This window comes from Lycorma delicatula, chromosome 8 (genome assembly GCF_047948215.1).
Source record: "Lycorma delicatula isolate Av1 chromosome 8, ASM4794821v1, whole genome shotgun sequence".
NCBI classification, from domain to species: Eukaryota; Metazoa; Arthropoda; class Insecta; order Hemiptera; family Fulgoridae; genus Lycorma; species Lycorma delicatula.
Genome location: NC_134462.1, coordinates 13,879,136 through 13,897,425, shown reverse-complemented (window position 1 = coordinate 13,897,425; position 18,290 = coordinate 13,879,136). Strand labels below are relative to the sequence as shown.

Sequence of the window (18,290 nt, the reverse complement as noted above, 5' to 3'; positions counted from 1 at the left end):
TGAAGAGTGTTCCTCACAACTTGTGAAGCGGATAAGGTATTCTCCCAATGTCATTCTTGTAATCCTGGTACAGAATTCTTGTAATTCCTCACTTTTCTATAGAGAGTTTTTCAGTCGTACTATATCATTGAACCACAGTCTGCTCCCACCAACCAAATGAAAGTGAATGTTGAATGTTCCCGTGACAATTCCCTAATTGTAGTGAGTAATAATATTAGTTTAAAAGGGAAAAATGGTCACAGGTGGACGAATAAGCCTCTTCAGGCACAAAATAGGTCCTCAACAGCAAAAAATGTGATTTATATCACAACAGGACTTGGTGAAGCTAAAAACAAAAAGATCCTGTTGGAATAATTAATATCTTTTTCACTGAAGAAATTAAAAGCAAAATTCTTTTGCATATTAATCCTAAGATTGCTGTGAGGAAAAGTATCATGAGCAAAACGCTACAGTTTCTGAATTGTCTCCCCTGGAATTAAGACAGTTTTTTGGGTCTCTTAGTCTCTCCGTGACCCAAAAAGATAACCATATGCCCTCAAAGGAACTTTTCAACCCTGAATTTTGTGGTGGAAGGTATCATACAACGATGAGCTGTGATCACTTTGACTTTTTATTAGAATGTTTAAGATTTAATCATGCTGAAACTTGAGAAGAACATAGAAAGCTTTGCACCAATAAGAGAAGTGTGGGATTGTTTTGTTGCAGCCTGTCGAAGTTCTTATAAACCTTAGTCATTTGTAACAATCGATGAACAGTTACTTGCATTTTGAGGTCATTGTAGCTTCAGAATGTATATCCCTAATAAGTGTCTGAAAAATACGGGATTAAGATTGTCATGATGTGTGAGAGTTCAACTAAATTCATGGTAGGTGCAATTCCTTATACTGTAAAAACAATGCAAACTGGAAATTTGCCACATGCTGAAATTTTTTGTCAAAAAATTGTCAGAAACTATTCATGGTTCCAATCAGAATATCACAATTGATAATTGGTTTAATTCAGTGCCTCTAGCCACCTTGTTACTTGATCATCCTTACAAACTAACTATTGTTGGGACTTTGTGTAAGGACAAACACGAGATACCCCCTAAAATGGTCAATCTAAAGGGCAGAAAAATTGGATTGAGTATGTTTTGCTTTGATGAATTCAAAACTGTGGTATCCTATAAGGTAAAAAATAATAAAGTAGTCTTGCTACTACCAACATGTAATGAAAAGTCAACAATCGACCCGAACTCCAAGTAGCTACACATCATTGAAATATACAAGGTTACTAAAAGTGGAGTAGATTCAATGGATCAACTGTGTAATCAAATGTCTTCTAGTTGTAAGTCAAAAAGGTGGCCCCATTGTGTGTTTTATGGCATGATAAACATAGCTTTGGTAATTTCATATGTCATATACATATCCAACATAAAATTGGGCCTAAACCAGTAGCAAGTATAAAGACGAGAATTTGCTCACAAAATTCAATGTGATCAGGTTAAACCATGGCTTAGCTTGGAAGCCATGGCTTCCAAGCGTCACAAGAGTGTTGTAACGGTTACAACACTATCCGACTGGTGCGCACAGCAGTTGAGAGATCGGTTTGTCTGCCCTCTGTTCTTTTACATGATTGTGTGGTTTGTTCGACAAATTAATGTACAAAGTAATAAACGCAAGTTAATTAAAACTAAGACACGACAGCGTTTGAAGTTCATATTTTTTTATTAACGCGTTACGAAAATAAGGAATTTATTTATTTATTATATTTTATATTTTTGTGTAATATTTATCGAACAATTCGTATTGAATCGAATCAAATTATTTTGATCGGGTAAGAAGTTTTAAATAAATACATTTTTCCTTACTTTATTTACTATCTGTTATATTATTTATTCCTTGCGTGACGACCAATCATGTCCGATCGGTTGTACCTAACGTGTATTTCCCTGTCGATTTGTCTTTTATACACTACATCTTTCTTGCTCACACAAATTCCCCCGTACGCTGTTATATACAAGGCTTTTTGTTTCCATCCCTCCTTTTTTAATAGTAATTTCTGTCATTGCCATTGATTTCTGTTTATTTATATATCGATTGTAGCAGTTTACATTCCATTCGTGTCGCTTTTATAAAATCGAAGTACTTTACTCAGCATATCGATCGTCGTCATGTTAATCTATTCGACGGATATAAATTTAAAGAAGTAAGACGATTATCTCGACTTATGTATTTAGTGAACCGTGCAAAAACCGCTGATTTTTTAAAGGAATAGTTTATTGAAATTCTGATTTCTATTTAAATTATATTTACCTATTCTAGATCGCATGCGATTCAACCGTTGATGGTCCCGGTGGGCGTGGTTTCTTTGATTACTTCTCAATTGTTTTCAAATAACTAACTGTTATACGAAACAAGTATTTTGTTCCGATCGTACCGTTGTTTTATTTATACAAAAAAAAACCCTGAAAGGATCAAGGGAAAACGTAATGAAATCTAGATCAGAGCGGCATTATCGATTACTAGCCGGTCAGGGCTCGCTTCGATCGCCCGACCGTCTAGCCAGGGGGCGAAGCCTTCTGGACCCTTGACGCGTTCATATCCTTGTGTTTGTGAGAATATTAAATATTTTGCAGTTATTCGTTAAATAAAAAAAGATTAGTGATTTCACTTAATTATATTTCTGTTACAACGGTGACAAAATAAAAATGTGAGCGCATACAGCAAACAAACTATTCTTTTTTATTGGAGATATATAAAGTTATAAATAAAAGGAAAGATTACTACACTCCGCTTTAATAACATCATAAATGACAATAAATTCAAGTAGAGGGCATTGTGATATGTTGACGAACGATCCTCCTCGCTTATCTTATCGAACTAAATTTTAAAGGTTATTCTAATTTCTTGATTTGTTAAGCGTCGATGAATTTCTGAATATTACTAGTATTTTATTTAGTAACTCTTAAATATTCTTCTAGCGGAAGTTAAATTGAAAACTATACTTTCTCATTTTTTCACCTTAAAAAACATTTTTTTCCGGTCGTTGTAATTTCAAAAATATAATTTAAATTTGGTACTGCAGGTATGAAGCTTAAAATGACGGCTTAGATATTTAACAACTTCAATCGAGATTTTAATATTTACTTAAGAAGTTAGCTTGTTTAGCTTAATAATAATAACTGGTTTCTTTAAATTTAACTACGGTAATTTAAAATTATTATTTTATTTCAAAGAAGGAATTAGTTAATTGCATCTTAAAATAAAAGTTTTGTCTTAAAAAATTAAACAAAGCATTTTAAAAAAAATGAAAGTTTAAAAATCCTACTTTCGACTTGAAATACCGAGTCTACGGTTCAAGATTACATAAAAACTTAAATTAACATCTGTCGAGTCGACTATATAACCTTGATATGTAACCAGTCGACGACCCGTCTTGAGAATACATCGGTGCAAGTCATATTTTCTTTCTCTTGTTCTTTTTTGCCGACCGGACCGACAAGAATTTTTGGTAATTTTATTCCAGGTGAAGAACGGCAGAGAAATGTAAAAAAAACTTCGTTTTGGAAAAAAAGTAATGTAAAGCGAAATAAAATGTATGGCGTTAATTTTCTTCTTTTAAGTGTTATTACACGAAGTGAATTTTATACGGAGCGGTAATTGCTTCGCTAACCGGCTCTTTTTTATGGGTACTAACATCTCAGGAATGGTCGACCTGAGACTGCACAAGACTACACTTCATTTACATTCATAGATCATATTCATTCATTCTCTGAAGTAATACCTTACGGTGGTTCCAGAGGCGAAACAGAAAAATAGGGGTATTAAAAGTGTGTGTGCGCGCGCACGCATGTGTTTTTAGTGCGCTCCAATGGGAGCGTAGATACGCGAGTTATAGAATTTTAAAATATAGTTTCATTGAATTCGTGTAGTATATTTGTAGAGTTGTAAATTACATTACATTTTTCACTTTGTTTTTAATATTTTTGTTGTTTGCTTGCAACACTTAATTGAAGTATCGTGTGTCTATATCTATATTTTTTCCACCATTTTTTTCGAATTTCCTGTATTTTTACTTATTATTATTAGTATTATTTTTTTTTATAATTAAATACATAAATGTGTGTTTAATGAATTTTAAAATTATTTTATAAAAATCTCACATCTGCTGAAAAATGTTTTCTCAGCAGATATGAGGTATTAAAATATTAATATTTATAACATTATATTATATAATAAAATATTAAAATAATAGAAAATTGTACAATTCTTTTTCATTATTATAATTTTTTTCAAGTAAATCTAAACCGCTAATCAGAGACAGCCAAAACCTTTCAGATTGGGTTCTCCCCCCACCTTTTATATATATATATATATTCATTACTTGCTTATTTAGTTTGGACAGTATTTTTATTATAACTTTTTTTTGCACATGTGGATTGTATATTACAATGACTAATCGTATTTATTACATACGACCCCTATGGTGTAATGGTATCGTCTATGCCTTTCATCTGAAAGGAAGGTTCAGGGTTTGAAAACCAGTCGGGCTAGTCAGTTTTTCATATCGTACAAAACTCATAAACTAGTTGTAATCGAGTGTAGGACTGTTTGTCATCAGAAACAGATTTATTAATTAATTTGTATATTTTTAAGTTTTTTGATTATTTAATAACTATTTAAAATATCTATTTTATCGAATGAGAATGATTATTTTTTCAACTATAGAGTTTTTTGATAATTTCCCTGAAGAAAAAATAACATGCCACAGAAATGTGATGAAAATGAAATGCTCTTTCAGCAACACCGAAACTGTATACATTTTTGTTTTACTCAATCGTGTTACAAAAATTTATATTCTTAAAGGATAATTTTATTCCTTCAAAATAAATTTAATTTTTGTAAAAACAAACAGATTATTAGATACACAAATTTATTGCCCTTTACTTTATCAAACGTGTTAACTACCGTCTCATAATCCAAGTAAATTATGCTGAATAAACAAAAAAGCATTTTTATTTCTAATTCTGTTACAGTTTTGATGAAATTGCCTTAGTTACAAACTTTTCTTTCTTTTAATTAGACATTTCCTCTTTATACATTCACCAATATGTTTAAAATTACCATTAATGTTCCTGACACCGATCTCTAATTATTCAGTACATCCCATTTTGTTTTCAAAAGAGCTTCATGTTCATAGATGCATAGCTATTTTATGAGAGAAATTGTCTGGTTTGGTTATTCTAATTTCTCTTTGTCTAGAGTAATTCTACATCATTTTTTTAGAGAATTAACTTAACTGTTATATCAAAGTGAAGCGGTTTAAGTTTTATTAAAACTTAACATTTGTTTCTAACAATTGAAAAGTCATCGTAATATATACAACTCAAGGTAATCTGATTTTTTTTTTATCTTATTGTAAGGAAAAATTGCATTCATGGTCTATACACCTTACTCATTTAAAGAATGATAAAACATGTAAAAAGATTTTATTTTTGTTACTTATTAAAACAGTAGAAAATTAATGTATTCAGATAATTGGCTGCAACCCACCGGGTTGATCTAGTGGTTAACGCGTCTTCCCAAATCAGTTGATTTGGAAGTCGAGAGTTACAACGTTCAAGTCCTAGTAAAGCCAGTTATTTTTACACAGATTTGAATACTAGATCATGGATACCGGTGTTCTTTGGTGGTTAGGTTTCAATTAACCACACAACTCAGGAATGGTCGAACTGAGAATGTACAAGACTACACTTCATTTACACTCATGCATATCATCCTCATTCATCCTCTGAAGAATTATCTAAACGGTAGTTACTGGAGGCTAAACAGGAAAAAGAAAGAAAGATAATTGACTGCAAAAAGTTACCTGGATGAACTAGTTTTTGATAAATAACCCTATTTTAGAGTAGGATATGTAAGAACTAATTCTGAAATCGATCTTGAAATTTTCAAGGTCATTAAATTTCATTGTATTTCAAAACAAACAGTTTTGTAGATATTTTCATACCTATTGATATCGAAATGATTTGAAATCACACATGGTAATTCCAAAATTCACAAAAAAATACCTTGTCTCCTATAAAAAAACTTGTGAGTGAAATAGTTGAAGTATGGACTTCAAAATTTCCTTAAATAATTTAGAACCTGTTAAATAGAAGCTAGCAATTTGGCGTGGATGCTATTTCATAATTATCCCTCTTGTAAAACAAATTTAAGGGATGAATTATTTATAGGAGTTACAGAAACTTAACTCTCATATATTGGAAAAACTGGATGGCTTGTTTTCATTAAACATGTTATAAAGACAGAATTTTTTTTCCTACCTTGAGATTGAAAGATGATTTCTAAAGAACTATTTACATATATTTTTTTACACTCATCGAGACACACTGCTCAAATTTTATGGTAATACAAAGTTTACTCCAACGTATTGAATTTTTTTTAAATATAGAAAACAAAAAATATTGTTGATATATTGAAAAAAATAATTGATTTCTTTTTCCTGTTACAGCAAGACTGTCCGAACGGGCGGTTGACACCGGCCAAGTTTGTAGACATGTACAAGATGTTTTTTCCAAGTGGCAATGCAGAAGAGTTTTGTGACCATGTATTTCGAACATTTGATAAACATTTGACAAGAATGGCTATATCGATTTCAAAGTAAGTATTGTAAATCTTATGTAATGTCTGATTTATAACTTATAACGCTATTATTTAATTTTATATTTAAATATTTTTGATTATCTTGTAAACTAATCGCCTAGTCTAAAGAAACAAAATTTACATTTTAATTAAAACTTTTTACATATTTGAAAACGATTTTCATCTACTATACAGGTAGCTTTTCATCATTGATTATTGCTGTTGTAATTGTTTCAGTCAATTCCAACTGAAATTAAATGAGCTGAGGGTTTGTCTCTGTCTTTGTCAACCAAACTATAGCTAGCTTAAAAGGCAAGAAGGGTAGGCAGAAAGAAGGATTTGTTGTACTATCAAACCAGATGACATCATCTGATCGCACTAGATACACTAGCATACAGACATAGCAGTTGGTGAGGGGCAGACTTTCAGCTAACGTATTGTATTGCTGGAGGTTTTATTATATATATATTTTTTTTTTTTTTTTGAGAATTTATATATATAGATATGGTCGCAAACTGTGTTATCCATTTGGTAAGTCCATTTTTAAAAATATGAATTTTTAACTGATTGTTATTTGACTGGTTTCTTTAGATACCACTAACTAAGACACAGTTAGTGGTACCATCTCAAAATAGTTCTGAGACTGGTTTGGTCTCAGTAATCGGTCTAAACCATTGATTGAGCTTTAAAGGCTTTTGTAAAGCAGTTAAAAATTTATATTCAACAAATTAATTACCTAATAATTCATTTTCTTACATGTATAATTCAATTAGTTTTTAACTGAACTGGAACTTGTTTCTATATGTTTTCTTTCTTTTAAATTTGTTTTATTTAGAAATAGATCTACTTATAATTTTCAGGATTCATCAAGAGATCCCTAAAATAATATCAATTTCTTTTAGGAGATTTTAAAGTTACACATATGTATATTGTACTCTTGGGTTGATTATATTGTTCTATTTGTTATATTTTTCTTTACGAGTTTTTCTCTTAATTTCTGTTGTAATCGATTCGGACATATATTTTTAAGGGTAGTGTACTGTATATGGATACATTTACATGTGTTAATATTAAATATAAAACAACGGTTGTAGTCTACGTTATAAATGTAGTCTACAGCAATCACTTAATCTTAAAAAAAAGATACAATATCCAGCCCTTTTCTAATCAGACAGCTGAATTATTTTTTTGTAACTCAGCGTAATACCGGGTCGGCCGTATAAAACCGGTTTCAGCCATCTGACACATCCTGCATCAGAAGATGGTGTTTCTTGCGTATGCGTACTAGTTGTTACAAAGAAATGGCTCTGTTGCTAATGTGAAGAGAGTGAAACAACCAACTGTTCAAACTCCGAAAGTTGTTGCTGATATACTATATATCACATTGGAAGGAGCCGTCACAAGTCAGCGTGGTGATTAGCCCAATAAACTGGAGTTTCTTGAACATCTTGTTTGCATATACTTCATGTTTTACAAATGAAAGCCTATCATGTGAGTATAGTGCATAAATTAAAACAACATAATAAAGACAAACGAGTGAATTACTACCGGTGGCTCTTATAGAATATAAGCGAATGATTCCTTAATCCTTTTCTCTTCATTTCAACATGTGAAGCGTGGTACCATCTATCAGCCTACGTTAATTCTCAGAATATGCAGCAGTAGGCTCCGAATGAGACCAATCAGAAACCAGTATATGATTTAAAAATTGGTGTTTTGTCTGCAATTTCTAGAAGCCAGATAATTGGACCTGTATTCTTTGAGGAGACTGTTTGTTAATATCAGTGTCTATTTATATGACTTTACATAGAATTTACACATAACTAGACTCCAGATGAACTTTTTTATGGGTACATCCAACAGATGGAACAGCTTAGTACATCTCTGACTGGTCTCTCACTCGAATCCACCAAGATTTCACTAAGGATAGAACAATCGGTAAGGATTTGTGGCCACCTGATCTCCAGACTTATCGTCTTGTGATTTTTACCTCTTGGCCTATCCGAAAGGAATAGTCTACAAGAACAACTTGCAGATGCTGGACAAGTTAAAAGAAAATGTATGACAAGAGATTGCCAGGATTCCAGTTTGAGAATTGCAGGAAATTTTTCTGAACATGATTCACCACGTCGAACTTTATATAGTGGCTGGTGATGAGTTTTTGAAACAGAGACTTTAAAATTATGTTGCAACACTTTTAAACATTAAAATCAATAAATTTAGGTAATTTAATATTACTTATTGCTTTTCATTTTTAAATTTTTATTTCCTGGGGTCAGTTTTATTTGGTCCATTCTGTACTTTGGCCAACAAGAAAGGATCTTCTTATACTTGCATTTTTTAATAAATTACCGATCCCATTTAAATTCATTTATTTAAAATACAATTAAAAGATTTTCTTTTACAAAAACATTATTACTTTTTCAGTGAATTTTTAAACAACTAATAAAAAAAAAAATCTGAATAGTTTGCATCCTCATTCAACCTGTAATAAATATAGAATAATTATCCAATTTTTAAAAATTAAGACAATACTAATATATTATACTCATATGTAATCTAGACTCCATTAATTCTAAGTTCTTGGTGGTCTGATCTAGCACATCCATGAAAATTGTAAATTTTAATGATTTGTATCGACATTTATACAGAATTTTTTTTTTTAATTCCATTTGATGAAACATATTTTAATCCAAAAAATTACACCAATTGAACAAAAGAAAACACATTTAAAAAATGATTGTAGAGTATTACTTTAATGTAATCTATGTTGTAAAATACTATGTTTTAGCAACTTCATTAGACGACATTAAACTAATTTGCTTTACTGTACACATATTTGAAAAGATAATGGATACTATAGAAAAATGTTATAAAAAAAAAAATAATAATAATAGTAAACTTGGATTTCTAAGATTCTGCTGTACTTATAAACAATTATTAAGATATAAATCTTGAATAATAAAAACTATTTTCCCTTTAACATTATAATAATGGATTTCTCGTCTAAATATATCTTAAAAATATTTACTCCTATATCGGATTCATATAAACTTAAGAATCAATTAATTGAATTACAATTAATCAGTCGTACGTTACAATATCATTTTTTTTTAAATCTTGATTAAAAACATATTTTTATTGTATTTAATTACAAAACAATAACCATTAGTCATTTTAAAATAAATTTCAAATGAAAAACTACGCGAACTTCAACAAATAATTAAACGATATCAAAAGTAGATTCTGTAAGATAAAAGCTGCCAAGAATATGTACTAAACAGATTCTTCTAACTTTTGATGGTTTATTTTAAACCATCAATAAAAGAGTTTATAAACATATTATTTAAATATAGTATGTAACAAATTTTTTAAGCTATTTTGAGATTAATTATTTCTGAAGCTGTGTAAGTATTAATGATTTTTGTATTAAAAATTTCAAATCTCTGCATAAGTTTCAAATCTTATTATTGTAGAAAAATTGTCGCTTAGAATACCCACAGTTCTGCTAAGGTACCATTCTTCAAGTTTTTCTTTATTTTTTCAACATTATTTATTTTTATTATTCTGCTTAATGTTCTTTCATTTACTAATTAAAAGACTTAAATTATTACTTTTATTATTTATACTGTTCCTTTTTACACAAACTGCACAAAAAAGATTGTAATGTATTTAGAGTACATGTATATATGTTTTTTCCACCTCAACAGCTGAACCAATTTAGATGTATCACCGCGCGTTGGAATCCTTACGTTACTGGGAGTGTCATAGGCTGTATAAATGTATAAACAGTGCTTCCTTGAGATACGAATGTCCTAACATACGAATGTTTTGAGATACAACATGAAATATTCTAAAATTTAAACCTCGACATACAACGAAAAATTTGAGATACGAATTTGCGATGTGCGATAAATTGCATAGGTGATCCCTAGATGGCAGAGCGTTCGCTCAGCTTTCCTCCCGCCGCTTCTGCCCACTATGTCGCTCTGTTTGGTTGTTGAGACCAGAGTCCTCTGTATGGCCACCACGACGTGTTATTCGCTTTGTTTGTGCCTGTTTTTGTGTCATTTTGGATAGTATATATACTGTACTCTGCATATTTTGTTATTTTAACCGTGGATCCCAAAGTTAAAGACAAAACTGGTGAAAAGAAAAAGCCTAAGAAAATGATCTCAATGAAAGCGAAACATGAAATTATTGCAAAGCATGAGCGTGGCGCTTGTATCATCATATCAGGAAGTGTCTGATTTTGTGGAAAAAAGACACCCAGAGAAATTATCTACAGGGAGAGCGAGTGCCTTATTTGATGATAGGTGTCTCACATTCTTTCTTAAAATTTTAAAAAGAAGGCAGAAACAGACCTCGATCGTTGCCTTGTGAAGGTCTCATGCAGTGAAAGTCAGGAAAGTGAGGCCAAAAAGGCCCGACGTTAAAGTGATGATTAATAAACATTGTGTGTTATTAATATATTAATAAATAAATTAATAAACATTATGTGTGTTATTACTCGTTTATTTATATACAAATTGTGTATATTATATGTAATTTAACTGTGTTTTGGGTTAGTTTCATATCGATAGAACGTATTAATATATATTACATTATTTTAAACGGGAAAAATTTGAGATACAATTTTTTTGCCATACGATGATGATCACAGAACGAATTAAATTCGTATCAAGGTACCACTGTATATACTTATATATGTTTAAAAAAATGTTTAAATTGAAAGAATCTTATCAAATGACTTGAGTCGTTTTTAAATAATTCCCATCTTGCATATGAGATATGAGGTTTCCGAGTCATTCAGAATGAAGTGTTGAGATGTGAGTTATACAGAAACGACTCATTCATCTGATTAATTTTTCAAATCTACATTTGATAGATCAAATGATCACTTTTATTCATGTAACTAGTGTTTTTATACGACTCCCCAAAAAGGATTGTAATTGGTATTAATGTAGTAAGCGATCTACCTCTGTAGTTAGTTCTTAGACGGTGCTGCTGAAACGATATATTGAACTAAGAAAATAGATACAAAAAGAATGAATAATTGGACTAATTTAATAATAAATGGAATTATTTTTATTTAATTAATACCGAAATTATAAATATCTAACCAAACTTAACCTATGCTCGTTTCGCTCACTAACCTTCGCGTGCTAGTCAAGGTTACTGAGTAAAGCGGGCATAGATTAAGTTTGCTTTGATTATATTTATAAATTATAAGCGTATAATTATAACATGAGTAAGGTTAATTTTTTCTTAAATTAGTCCATTTATTCGTTCTTTTTTGTATTTATTTTCTTATTTTAATATAGAATTTCAGTGATGCCAATTTAGAACTAACTAATGACAGAGGTAGATCGCCTACACATTAATACCATGTAACTGTTACTGTTTATATATGTATATACATATGTTTGTTTCATTGTAGCAGCTCAATGGCTGTACCGATTTAGATGTATGACCACGTGTTGGATGGAATTCTTATGTTACTGGGAATGTCATAGGCTATATAAATATGCTTAAATAGATTTAAAAAGTTTGAAAAAATATATATACAATTTGTCACATGCACCTTCTTTAATTATTCTACATTAAAGAGCAATAATGTCAACGGTGTTTTTTTTGGCAATCATGCTTTTTAATTTTTTTTTGACAGTCGTTTTTTTTAATTTTTATAATTGTTTTTATTTAAAAACATCTAAGTTAATATAAAAAACATATTTTTTTATAATATTACTTAACGGAAAATATTATTAGATGATGGTTATTAAGACATAAGATTAGTAAAATTTATTTTTTGTTAATTAGTAAAATGTGAGTATATTTTTTTATAAAATGATGAGACTACAATAAATTACAGTATTTATTTTTATGTTAATAATATGATTATAATTTTCACAGAAAATTACAATAACAATAATAATGTTGATAAATAAAATAAAATTTAGTATAAGGAAATCATAAATAATTTTCTAGTTGCAAGATTTTGTTAAGCTTCCTCTGTTTATTCAGAGATTTGCTTTACATACAAACCATTGTTTTATCTGAAACTTAATAAAAATAACAATAAATAATGGTTACTCTTTTTAAACTTTTTCTTCAAATATTATAAATTTAAAAAATATATACATGTATTACACGTAGAGTAGCTATTTGTCTCAAAAATTGCCTAACTTGTGAAACAGTTAAAACAATTTTAAAAGTAGATCAGGGAAAGAGGTAATCTCATTTCCTTTAGGAAAGCTGATTATCCCACCTCGTGCGGTTTACACTTTTCCTTCCTTCCGTCTTTTCCCCTACATATTCATCTCTCTTCATTATTTAATTGTTCTTTTTTTCTTCTTTTTTTTTGTTAGTTATCTAGTAGTTAACAATTCATTTTGATTTTATATTAGTGAGTATTTGTAGTTTATTTAATTTATTAAAGGCTATTAGGAGAGTTTGCTTTACATGTATTTTATTACATTAGCTAAGAACATGTTTTAATTACAGTTTATTTGTTCCTTATATATAATTAAGTAGTTAATTAAAATTTTAAAAATTACATTGCTGACCTAAACATAACTCTATTTAAGACAGTGCTAATTGACATCATTCATTGTAGTAACTTTCATAACTACACTGTTTTCATTAACTACACTCACACTTCATTGCAACTCCCCACTTCCAATTTTTTTGTACGTTAAATGAATTTTATACTTATGAAAAATAACAACCCTCACCAGATTTGAACCCAGAATTTTTCAGATGAAACGCTAAGAAATTTTATCATGGAATTATTTATAAACAATAATTACAGCACAGAATCTCTCTTCATATTTTACGAGGCATATTCATAAAGTAAGGGCCATCGGCTTATATTTAAATATTATATTTATATTAACAGGTCTGAACACAGTTTCACGTATGCAGGGCCAAAAGGATGTGTGCTCTGGTTTATGAATTTCTGCATGTTGGACGCACCTCTATCTACATGATTTTCACAGAAAAGCTCGGATATCACAAATTGTGTGCAAGGTGGGTACCGAAAATGCTTACCGACCAACACAAAGAGCGAATGTGCAGTGACAGAACGTTTTTGGACCGTTATCGACAAGATGGAGATGATTTGTTTTACCACATTGTTACAGGCAATGAGATATGGATATCCTACACCAATGCAAAATCGAAACAGCAGTCAATGCGGTGGTACCATTCAATTTCCCCAAAACCGAAAATGTTTAACCCATCTCCATACTCAAGTTGAAAAATATTGGCTACTGTTTTTTGGTACGAAAAGGGCATCATTTTGGTTGATTTCATGGAATGTGGATCAACAATTTCAGCTGATGTGTACTGCAAAATACTCACCAAACTGAGACGTGCGATCCAAAATTGTCAACGTGGGAAACTGTGGTCCGGCGTAATCCTTCTTCACGACAACAGGTGTCCTCAAACCGCTGCCTTAACCAAGAAGAAGAGTCAAGATTTTTTTTTGGTAGCTTTTTGACCACCTTCCATATAGTCCCGATTTTGCATCTAGCGACTACTTCCTCTTCTTGCATTTGAAAAATTTGTTTGGTGGACAACGGTTTGAAAACGATGAGGAACTCAAGACTGCCGTTTTCAACCGTTTCAATTCCCAGATGGCAAACTTCTATGGAGAGGGGTTAAAGAAACTGGTGCTTAGAACTGAATGGTGATTATGTGGAAAAGTGAAGTAGATAGATAAGTAAATTAAAACTGTAAGTAAAAACCTTTTCTCATGAGTTAATTTTTTTTTTTTAATGACAAAACTTTACGAATATACCTCGTATATTACCTTTAGATGCTCCGATTCTTAAAATAATTTAAAACATCATAAATTTAGAATTTCAACTAGTATTATTAATAATAAAGATTTCTATAATCACAGACTTCCTACACCCAATATTTATTTCATTTTATTTATTTATTTATATTCCATTTAGGTATATCGTAGGTGGGATTCATAATTTTGATTGAATACAGAAGACAACTTACTTTTCATATGAATATGTTTAAGCTTAGGACATATCTCATATATATACACACACACACACACACACACACACACACACTCACTTGCATGATATATACGCTCAGGATGTACGTTTATATTGCTCAGGACAAAAAATAATGATTTATCACAAATCTTTTCTTTTTACCTTGAGTAATCTTAAATTTTAAAATATTTTTTTACCTTTTTTATACCTCAATATTAAAAGAATTCTGTTTTTTGTCTTCCTTTTTTACCCTTTTATTTTGTCTTAGTTTTTATCCTTTTATTTTTTTTCATTAAGCAACAAAATACCATGGTATTAACTAACCAAAATAAGGAAAAAAATTAATTAAAAAAACCTTCTTGAAATTCAGTTTTATGTTTCAGTAGCAAAATTAAAATTAATTTTAAAACAATTAAATACTTATTTCTCATTAAAAATTTAAAATTACAGTTTAAATTTCATTTTATTTTACAAGTTAATAATGTTATTAATTATTTACAGCATTTTTTTCACACCTTAATGTAATTTTATTAACACATCTTATTTGATTAAGAAAAAATTAAATTGTAACTTTTGAAATTTTAGTCAGTATATTTTAATCAACCGAACAGTACAGCTGAAAAATGAAATTGTGGTGTAGTGATGTTTTATGCCGGTACATAAATTTATTGTAATGTCTTTTAAACTGTAAGCTGATAAATATTAAAGCTTCTATATTTGCTTGTAACCTAAAGTATTAATTTTGTAATACCTAATTATGGATTTACAGTTTGTTCTAGTTCAGGAGTACTTGGGTTAATTAGGACTGCTGAATAAGAGACTTCTTTTAGTAATCTTAAGCCTTTAAATTAGTAATTTACTTATATTATTAATGCCATAAATAGTAGTGTTTTTTGGGGAAACAAATACCATTGTAACTATTGTGGAATGAAAATATTAAATTTTGCTACTAAAATCCGATATTCAAAATAGGGTATGTAATTTTTAACTTTATTGTAACATAAAGTAACAATCGTAGAATTTTTTTATAGAAATACTTGAGATTTCTAAGCAATAATAAAAAAATAATATTAAATTACAGTGAATAGAAAAATTTTATATAAGTGTAAATTTAAGTGTAAGTATAGAATTATCAACCTTCAGATACCTCAAGGATTATTGCAGAAACACTGATATACTCTTCCTAATATACCCATCCCTAAAAGAGTTTAATTAGAAAAAGATGGTGGTGCCAAAACCATAAATGACTCTACATTGAAAATTGTAGTTTTGGGTTGTAATGAATTATTGGTTATCGTGAAACGGTTTGATTAAAGTAAATAAATCACTTGATTAGTAATAATGAAAGTTTTTTTGCATATTGCTTATAGTTATCATAAATTTTCCTTCCTCATATATATTTCCTTCTCATCTATGCTCTGTCAATAAAAATAAGTAAAATCGGAACTTACTAAACTGTCAACCACAAATTGGTAACTCTTAAGATTTATGAGAGTCAAAGCTCTTATTTATATTACTAAAAATATGGATACTTTTTATTTTGTCTATGTGTAAGTTTTATTCTTTATTTGATAAAATAGCGTATAACACAGTAGGTGTTAAATATATAAACATAAATATACCTTTATTGTGAAAAGTTTCAGGTTGTTACTTTCTCAAAAAGTATTGTCATTCTTAAACATCTTGTTAATGAGAGTTCAAAAATTGAAAGTTTAATAATCATATTAATAAAATACGATAAAAAAATTAATGTTACATATAGTTAGCCATTAACATTTTTTTTACGCCGTGTATGTTTAACACCTTAGTTTTTTTGTTAAACTGTGTGATGAGTTAATTATATTTATTAGGTGCTGATATAACCTTAGGGCTTAGGAAATGTAACAAACATAATAAGACATTCATAAAATTACATAGCGATTCTCAAAAATAACAATCACGCATTTCAAATCATACAAAAGGGAGTTATGAAATCGGTTCCCCTTATTTTATTCAGTGAACTGAAGGTACTGTTGCATTTCAGCGCACTAATCTCTGTAAAAAGCAGCTGAAATTTGACTTTACTATTGTAACATTAATCGTGTACACTACAGGGATGGCTGTTGGCTGTTTTGTGATCTGTTGATCTCCACGTGCAAAAAGAATGCTAATCACTGTTACCCAAACATAGAACTACAAAATATCTTTACCGTTTGTAAAATAATACTGCTACTTTTATAACAAACAATTTTTTACGAGGGATTATTATAATAAAAATCTTTTTTAATACTGCTTTGTAATTTTTTATTTATTTTATGTATTTTGCTGTTATTTATTTACATAAAAATAGATTAATGAATCATTTTTTATTTGATAAAATAAACAAAATTAAACTCATTAAACAAAATACTGTAAATAAATTATATATATAGTTGAAAAAAAAACTATATATATATAGTTTTTTACAGTATTTTTATTTTATTTTATTTCAAGTTGTAAAATTTAATGTTTATACATAAACTATGAAATTTAACATAAAGAGTATATTTGTTATGGAATATAAAGTGTCACTTGGATGACTGAACTACAAAAATACTAGATACAATGAAGAAATACAAGTTTAGAAATAATATTGAAAATATACTTTTAGTCTTTTTATTTTATGCTACAGTTAATGATGCTTCATGAACATGCCTCTTCGTTTAACCATTTTTTTTTATGTGAAGCCAGAAACAATGTTATAATTATTATTTGTGCATATTTCTTTCTTTATCGCTAAGTATTAACTCAAAATTTAGGAGTATTTTTATGATGACTAGGTAATTTCATATACATATATATATATATATATATATATATATATATATATATATATATATATATATAAAAGGTGCTTCATTTTTTTTACTTCTATAAAAGGTTTTTGTTTATATAAAAAATGAAAATGAAATTGAAATCATTGTAGGAGTGTTAGTGTGAATGATAAGAATCCAAGTCGTCAAGAGATAGATTGATGGTACTTTACTAACAATTTTGATGGTACTAACAATTTTATTACAGAATTCTGCTCTAAAATTAAAAAAATATATATTTAAAAACAAATAAAATGAAATCTGTGTAATTAAAATATTTGTTTCCATCTTTAACTTTTATTTGTTAATTTACGTATTATTTTTTAACTTGGATGACTTTTGAACCACTCCAGTCCAGTATTAATGTCCGAGTGAGCTTATAAAAAAAAAAAGGTTAATCTACTGAAACATGAAGGAGAGTGGTTATTGTCATTTAATTAATGCCATTTGCATTTTTCCCTTGCTGCAAGCTACATTTTGTGTCTAATGATGGTAGCAGTTTATGCCACTCTAAAGAATAAGCTTGTTAAATCAACTGCAGTATAAACTGTAATAACTAAAATAAATAACTTAAGTGCATTAACTGAACTAATAGCAGTAAAACTTATTTTTACTAGGCTCCTTTTAATTAATAGTTTTTTAAAATCTATTTATTCTTTGTTTACAGTATTTCTTGTATTTATGTTCAGTGTTATTATTGATAAGATGTAATCATCTTGTTAAACTAATTATTATCTAAATGTATAAATAAATAAATAAAAGCGAATGTTTAATTTTGATATTGTACAAAGAAAGAATTGTGTTTAAAAAATGGGATT

The 18,290-nt window shown here is 29.1% G+C and overlaps 1 protein-coding gene across 1 annotated transcript in view; it reads left to right on the top strand.

Moving 5' to 3' along the window:
• The window catches only part of LOC142329127 (uncharacterized), a 134,932-nt gene that overhangs the window by 91,504 nt on the left and 25,138 nt on the right, over window positions 1–18,290 (top strand). The window contains exon 2 of the mRNA XM_075373464.1: window positions 6,496–6,644. Coding sequence (XP_075229579.1) covers window positions 6,541–6,644 — 104 coding nt within the window. The 5' untranslated portion in view covers window positions 6,496–6,540. The remainder of the gene's footprint in view (window positions 1–6,495; window positions 6,645–18,290) is intronic.